General features: G+C 41.7%; 1 protein-coding gene across 1 annotated transcript in view; it reads left to right on the forward strand.

Annotated features, from left to right (window-relative positions):
* Positions 1 to 254: 254 nt before the first annotated feature.
* zbtb47b (zinc finger and BTB domain containing 47b) overlaps positions 255 to 8,210 on the forward strand; it is a gene marked incomplete at its 3' end in the record, with an annotated part of 20,565 nt that continues 12,609 nt past the window's right edge. The window contains exon 1 of the mRNA XM_080549359.1: positions 255 to 389. Within this exon, the coding sequence (XP_080405485.1) occupies positions 387 to 389 (3 nt within the window). The 5' untranslated portion in view covers positions 255 to 386. The remainder of the gene's footprint in view (positions 390 to 8,210) is intronic.

Consider the following 8,210-nt stretch of genomic DNA (forward strand, 5'->3'; position numbering starts at 1 on the left):
ACGAGCGCACAGCTGCAGACGCGACTTCTGTTTTGCGCTGATTTTGTCCGTCTGAAATCCCCTATCGTTAACTTACTACGAATTAAAGTTGAGCAAATGCAAAATGTACTCGGGGGTTTGAAAACCTCATTTAATACAGTACCATGTCCCTTTAAAACGTCTGACAAAAAAGCCCATATGATCCCCGAGCTCCAATCACCAATTCCTTCTGCAAAAGCAGCCTCTGCATTTCTGTCTGTCTGAATGCTAGCACGGCGGAAAGAGACCGAGGGGAAGGAAAACCTGAAGAAATGTGAAAATCCAACGATCCTTTTCATGGCGAACGGAAGTCCGATGCAAAAGGAGTTATATCGGGACTCCTTTGTGCCTCGAAACCTTGGATCAAAATGGTACAGTAACAGTAAGAGCGCTGTAATTCTGTTTCTTTTCTGTCCCTTCTGGGTCTCTTGCAAATTGGAGCTACTTAGCTTAGGCCGATCAAACTTGCCTTAGCTTTGTCTCATAGTTTTTGATATTTCAATATTGACTGCAGTGCATTTATTGCTTTAGGGTGAAGTTTGCAACTTGCATGGAGCGCTCCATGCAAGTTGAACATTGGAGCTGTTACAGGAATGCAATCGCCCCACAATAGCTGCATTGTTGCAGAGAAAGAGTTAAATTCTTTCATATCAGGATGCTTCGGCGAGGATCAGGTCGTGACTGGTGCATATTTGTGGACATTGGGAACAAGTGAAAGTAGAAACGGGCCTGTGTCAGAGCCAGCTGCCCGTGTTTATTCAGTGCATTGCAAGTTTGTTGCGCTTTGGAATGAGACGCCTGATCTGCCAGCTGCATTGCATAGTGCATTGGGCTGTTTAACTTATTACAGGTAAGTCTGGTCTGAACTTCAATATGACCTCACATGAGATCTGCTCAGGTTGTGGCTGGGCTTTAGAAATGAGCATAAAAGGTTCATATTACAATATTGAAAAACTGCCCACCCCATCCTCCTCTGGCACTTTTCAGAGAAAAGGTTGAACATGCATTATTATATTCCTGTTGTGTTAAAGCCTGGAGACAGTTGTTCCAGCCTCGGGCACCTGTTTGGATCAGGGAACAACATGGTTATTATTTTAATTTTTTGCCGTTGGTAATTCATGTAATCACTTTAATGTTATAACTACATTATTCATTGTGACATGGTTAATAACCTTTACTTAACATACAATATATGTTTGTATTTACATTTATATACAGTACAGGCCAAACGTTTGGACACACCTTCTCATTCAATGTGTTTCCTTTATTTTCATGACTATTTGGTACATTGTAGATTCTCACTGAAGGCATCAAAACTATGAATGAACACATGTGGAATGATGTATTTAACAATAAAGTGTGAAATAACTCTAAATATGTCTTATATTTTAGATTCCTCAAAGTAGCCACCCTTTGCTTTTTTGTTGTTAATAAAATAAAATAAATGTTGTTAATAAAATATATAATAATAATATTTAATATAATATGTGTTAATAATAATATGTTATTATATATATATATATTTAATATTAGTATAATATATTTGATTAACAACAACATTTTTTTATTTTATTAACAACAAAAAAGCAAAGGGTGGCTACTTTGAGGAATCTAAAATATAAGACATATTTAGAGTTATTTCACACTTTATTGTTAAATACATAATTCCTATGTGTTCATTCATAGTTTTGATGCCTTCAGTGAGAATCTACAATGTAAATAGTCATGAAAATAAAGGAAACGCATTGAATGAGAAGGTGTGTCCAAACTTTTGGCCTGTACTGTATATATATATATATATATATATTATATAATAATCTTAGGTGTAAAATTGCAGTGCAGGTGTGCAGCGCAAGTGTGTTGTTTTATGACCATGATTGCAGTGGAGTGACCTGGTCCTAAGGACAGGGAGGAGACAGGGAGACAGGCTAGACCCCAGGGTCATTTTGGGATGCCTCATTAGAAAAGCATGTGGAGCTGGATGCAGTGGTGGAGTAATCCCATCGCGCGTTCACATCTGGAGGCTTGGGTTAATATCTGGGTCAGGTCACTGGGGTTAGCCCTGGTGCTGCAGCGTGGCTTCTGGTGGGGAGAGAGGTTTGGTGGTTTTGTTTTTTCAATTTGCTTTTTAAAATGCGTGAGGGTAAGCTGTGATAAGCACAGTGCAGAGTGGATTGGGTTCATTTCAGTGGCGAATGTAACAGAGACTGTGTTCTGGGTTATCTTGATGTTGTTGGTAAACACTGATATGCCCTAGATAGCTGTTTTAGACAGATAGACAATTAACACATGTTGTATATAAAGGGACAATTACCCTGTACTTGGGATGGGATATTTTACTGTATAGGAAATTGTATGTGTACTGTTTTTTTCCATCAATGGAAGATATTCATAGTTCTTGTCCTATGCTGTAACATTATAGTTTGTTGCAAAGGTTCAGCAAAAAATATTGCTGAAGAGACCATAAGATGTGTACATAGAAGCTTAGTATACTTGACAACTGGGGTGTTATGGACATTTAAATGTTTGCGTGGAACAGTTTAAAAAAAAATATTAGATATTATATTTAAAGCATGTAGCTACTCAAAATATCTTAAATAAATACTGGACCTTGAAATCCCCTAAATGAGATGCTGTACAATACATCTATCAGGTACACTTCAGATCTTGAGTGCCTCTTTTCTCTGTGGCCCATCATAGCAGGGTGCTGAGAGTTTTACGTAACTGCCTATTCAGGGCATTCCTACCCACCCTTGACTTTGAGGCTTCTCTGTCTCTCCGTGCTGAGCGAGGGGCTGGCTTTAGTCCTTGTGACAAGTGCAGCCATTCCAGCACTGAGCAACAAACTCCGACAGACATCTCCGGCCCCCACTAGGAAGTCGCTCTCCTTGGAAACTGAAACCATAGGTGCTGCTAATTTATGTCCCCAGAGATTAAGAACTCAAGACAAGCCCTTCCAGTCTCCAAGGTTGACCGCTCTGAGTTCCTAGAATTATTCACTTCCTTTTTGTTCTCGTCCCTACATGGGATGAGTGAGTATGAAGTGTACGAAGTATGAAGACAGATCTTTTGTACTATTTTTTCTGTACATTTTGATCAGTCCAGTCTAAGCGTTTTGGAAGGTCTACCTCGGTGTGATCTACTTGGTGGTGGCAGTTGATTCAAATGTTTTCACTCTTAGATGTCCTGTTTGTCAGACTCTTTTCCTATTTGTGAAAAAAATTTGGCTAAACACTCATCAAAATAAACAAATACAGAGTCCTACTGAAACCTGACCAACTATTTGATAGCAGCTTTTTAGGGGGGGGGGGGTTTAGGATCCAGGAGATATCATCAAATGAGATAAATATGTTCCCTCCCGGGGTATTCAAGGGGCTTTCAGCAGAAATTGGGCCAGTAAGAGAGAATTAGAGAAGATTTAAAACAGATGGGCAAGAGTTTCCACTGTATTTTAACTGAGGATAGTTAATGCTAAGGAACGTAGGGTCCGCCAAGTTGTGATGCCACTATAAGTGGCATTTTGAATTGCACATAACGTTGAATGGTTTGAATACATGTTGAGGTGTTAATCTTATGTATCATGCTGCTACAGCCACTGGTTATCAGACACTGATTGTCATAGTTACTAGATGCACTAGAAACCGGAATGCACTAAAAACCAATCAGATGTCATTTTGCTCTTTACATTTCAATAGCCCTCAGCTGTCCATTGATAGGTCGGAACATAAAACGGATGTCCATCGAGTAGTTCCTCAGTGTCCTTGTTGACCTTCTCATCAAGCGTATCAGTTCACTCCACTCCAGCTTTATTATCACACCAGAGAGATTGTGCAGATAAGCAACTCTTTGGAGTCTTTTATTAGCTACTTTCCTTGTGTCGTTGTATGAAAGAGTATAATGAAGATATCTTTGTTCTATCTCTGTAATACCCCCTGGGTAGCCTGTGTCTTTGTCTGTCTCTCCCTTGACTAGACATCATATTGTTCTTTTGTCTGTGGGAGATCAGGATTGTGTTGGCTTCTTCTCTGGTGAGGAGCTTTTGTGACATGTTGGTCCCGTCTGTGGACGGTGGTGTGTGTTTGCGTCCTGCCTTAGTGGGTGTGTCTAAGTTTAGGACAGTTGGCATGGGTGTGTGTTTTGCTTTGTGTGCAGGCTGCATGTTTGCGTTTGTGCTGGGGGGTTTACAGTACGTTGCATTTGCTCTGTCTCTTGCCTGTCTTGAGCTGTGTGTGTGTGTGTGTGTGTGTGTGTGTGTGTGTGTGTGTGTGTGTGTGTGTGTGTGTGTGTGTGTGCGCGTTTCTTGCTTTAGGTTGATGTGTTTTATATCAGGGACATCAGGGTGTGTGTGTGTGTGATGAGTTCGGTCTGCTCTGTGTTCAGAGCAGTGTGTGTCACGCATTAGGAGGTTGATATGTTTCATGTTAGGGTCAGTATGTGTTGGGATAGGAACCGTGTGTGTGTTGAGTGGGGTGTGTGGGTTCTGAGCAGTGTGTGTGTGTGTAGTGTGTGTAGTGTGTGTAGTGTGTGTAGTGTGTGTAGTGTGTGTAGTGTGTGAAGTGTGTGTAGTGTGTGAAGTGTGTGTAGTGTGTGTAGTGTGTGTAGTGTGTGTAGTGTGTGTAGTGTGTGTAGTGTGTGTAGTGTGTGTAGTGTGTGTAGTGTGTGTAGTGTGTGTAGTGTGTGTAGTGTGTGTAGTGTGTGTAGTGTGTGGAGTATAAGCTCCATGTGTTGTTTCCTCTTGGCCGGGCCTCCTGACTCAGCGCTTCCTCTCGGAGCTGATTGGCCCAGACACAGGCCTCCTGGCAGGGCTTCAGTGCGGACGCTCTACCCTCCGAGGCGGCTCCGCCAGTCGGCACCTTTGATTATTCAACCTCTGTCCCCCGTCATTCCAGGGCCGCTCAGTGATTGATGTCTTCTTCTCCGACGGCCGGTCGGCCTGCTCTGTTCCCAGGCCGGCTGTATCGATCAGGGAGACTTCAGTTTACCAACGGGTGATACAGTAGTCACGAAATAAGGGCCCGGCCAATTTGGCTGTCAAGGCAACTGCCTGCCTGCCCGTGCCTTCAGATGGTGACTGTTTGGTGTTGGTTGTCGAGTTGAGGCGAGACTCTGTGTCGGAGAGAGTTCTGATCCTGTTATTGTTTATGCATCCCAATTTCGTGCTCCAGTAAACACATATCAATTGTAGATTGGGTTGTCACCTGTGGTTGCATTAACATATAGATGGAAATGTGTTAAGATCTCACGTTGATCGCTAATGTTACTCTACACACCTAGTCCAACTCATCACCTTCAGATTACCCCCAGTCAAATTACCCTCTCTCCAGATAACTGATTGGATGGGTGGAAGGTGGGAATAGTACTTGATAGTAGTTGACATGACTGTGTAAGTGTAAGAGCAGTTGTTAAGACGCTTGGTTGTAATAAGAAATATTCACAATTTGACCCAGTTGAGCTAACAGATGTTTTGTGGATGAGCTACACGGATGCCTATACCAAATATGACATTATTTACCAGATTTGCCAGATGCCCAGAAAGCTTTCCAGCCTGAAATATCTCCATCTGTTAATGGACATGGTTCAATTAGTGCTGAATGCTATTCCATGTATTGGGAGTAATACGATTTCCTTTGACACTATGCTGCATTTTTGCATTGTCAAACGGGGCCATATCTCCCTGCAGGATCTAATTATCCTATCCCATAAATCTTGTTTTTCCTATGAATTCTATTGCACAGTCAAGACCATGTCCTTGAGGTGTACCCTGTGCTTCCTTTGCTGTACTGAGAGAACATTTCCTATTGAATCAAGGTGCGTCCCCAGTGTTGGCCAGGTGGAGTGGCTTCTAGCACTTCTAGCACACAATTAAAGCACTTTGAGCTGCAACGTTTGCAGGAAAAGCGCTATACAAATAAAGTTATTATTATTATTATTATTATTGTTATTATTATTATAGCAATATATTTTCATAGCAAGATTTATGGCAATTCCACACCACAATTCCACACCACCCCTCCCCCCCCCCTCCGATATTCACTTAAGGGACAGGGACAACTGAATAATCCAGATTTTATACAACGGATAGATCAGGTCCATTGTCTCTATTGGTCAGTTTGCGTTCCAGCCGTGCCGATATCCATGACATATGCACGGCTAAATGGAATGTTGACACATCTTTTCATATTACCCCGCGTTTGTATATACAGTATTACCGTTATCGAAGTTACATTCTTACCGTTGCTTAGCAGCAGATAAACAACTGTTCAGCGGGTGAATACACTTACAATAATATAGTTCCAGTAAAATACATTAATTAAAAGTGTGTCTTGTCTTTCTTTTGTGAAATATAATTGATAGATAAATGTGGTAACCGTTGTATAAAAGCTTTATGGAACTCGAAGCCGTGGTATAACGTGGATATCGGCACAGCTAGGGGGGTAACAGCACTCTGCTTTGCGTCGTACCTAACCACCACGCTAGCTGTGCCGATATCCACGATATACCACGGCTTCTCGTTCCATAACGCTTAAATGTAGGTTCTGTACAACCTGTACAATAAGTGAATGTAGCCAATTCACTTTCAGTACTTCTGTTACAGATTTGTTAACAGAATATACCTTTTTTATCACTTTTAATTCCTAAACTAAATTGATATCAGTAAAAACCCTACAATTATTTGGTAGATCTACATATACTTCTTACTTTTGTTCATTTGTATTGTCCTCACTCTTCCTGAGACATTTGTACAGTATGTGGGTTTTTTGGTAACAGAATGACCCAAAGACTGGGAAAGTTTTCTTACATGAAATATAAGTGTTGATATTAGTTGATTATACTGAGGTTTGATCTTCTCCTAAGACCTTTTCTGATAGATGTTTTGATGACGCTTTTCCATACGTTGGATAAGAAGTCAAAGCCGTATTCTTTTGATGGAAGATGGTTAAGAAAGTAATTTCTCACTTAATTTCCCCAAAATATACACTCTGAGATTTCATTTGTCACCCAATTTGATGCTCTGATGAATTTCACATTTGTGTCTTCATGGGTTCTTTTACACAGAACTATCTTGATTTCACAGCCTTTAAAACCTTTTCTAAAAACTGGTTGAGCTCTGACATTAAAATGTTCAGGATGAATAGAGACATTCACACTAGTATAACACATTTCTACACGTTGCTTCAGAATGTACAGACCAGGAGGTCTGTTCTCTGTTCTTGTGCCCATCCCTAATCTTGTTCCCAGACACTTTCATCCAATATGCTTGGATGTTTTGGTGGACCAATGCGTCAACCTTGGCATTCGTTTACTCAATACAAAATGTTTTAAAACTCCTGATGCGTAGCCAGTACTCAAGTTGTAAAAGGAAGTCAGGGGGGACGGTGGATTTTATCATATGGGGATAATTTTAGAATCCCCTCAGCGTCAGTGACTTCAGTGTCAGTGACTTGGTAAGAATGTCATTGCATGTGTGCGTGCCCCCCCCCCCCCTCGCCCACAGTATTTTACTCAATATGCGCAAAACTAAATGTTGAAATAGCAGTAACACCATGTTCATTGATGAAATGACATAAAGGGGATGGAAAGGGCAGATGGCAGTTTTAGAAGGGGGATGATTTTGACAGTTTTTATTACAGGGAAGGATGCCATCCCCCCTCACCCCCCTCAACTCGAGTTCTGTGCATAGCTATTGGCTTTACCTTCCATCAATCCTCTCCCACCCTCCCATCACACGTTTCTGATCTGGAACCAAACCTCGCAGTCGTGTGATTCACTAATATCAAATAATGACAAATACATTACTCAGTGAAGGCCAGTTTTGAGTGGTTGTTATTCCAGGCTTTTATGTGCTGTGTGCAACAGCCCAGGGACGAGGTTAGCCCTGTCCTGACATCTGCCCAACCCTGAGTAACTCTCCGTTGTACATACAAGTACATCTACGTCACATGGGACCCCAACTGGGACCACTCTGTACTCTGTGGTTAAAGGAGCGTGGACTTACACGACTGAGAAACCCGCTCCACTCGCATGTGGCGCACTTGCAGTAGCAACTTGATAATGAAGGTTAGAATAGTTAGCTGCGTCATGGGTAACATCTGATGTTACTGTCATCCTACTGAGGGAGAAACATGGGCAGGGCACGGCGCAGTGTGTGACCTCAGCGCTGTGAGCCGCCGCCTGTGGCTCTAGCTCAGTAC

This window comes from Nansenia antarctica (assembly GCF_963989245.1).
Source record: "Nansenia antarctica genome assembly, chromosome: 19".
In the NCBI taxonomy this organism is placed as follows: Eukaryota; Metazoa; Chordata; class Actinopteri; order Argentiniformes; family Microstomatidae; genus Nansenia; species Nansenia antarctica.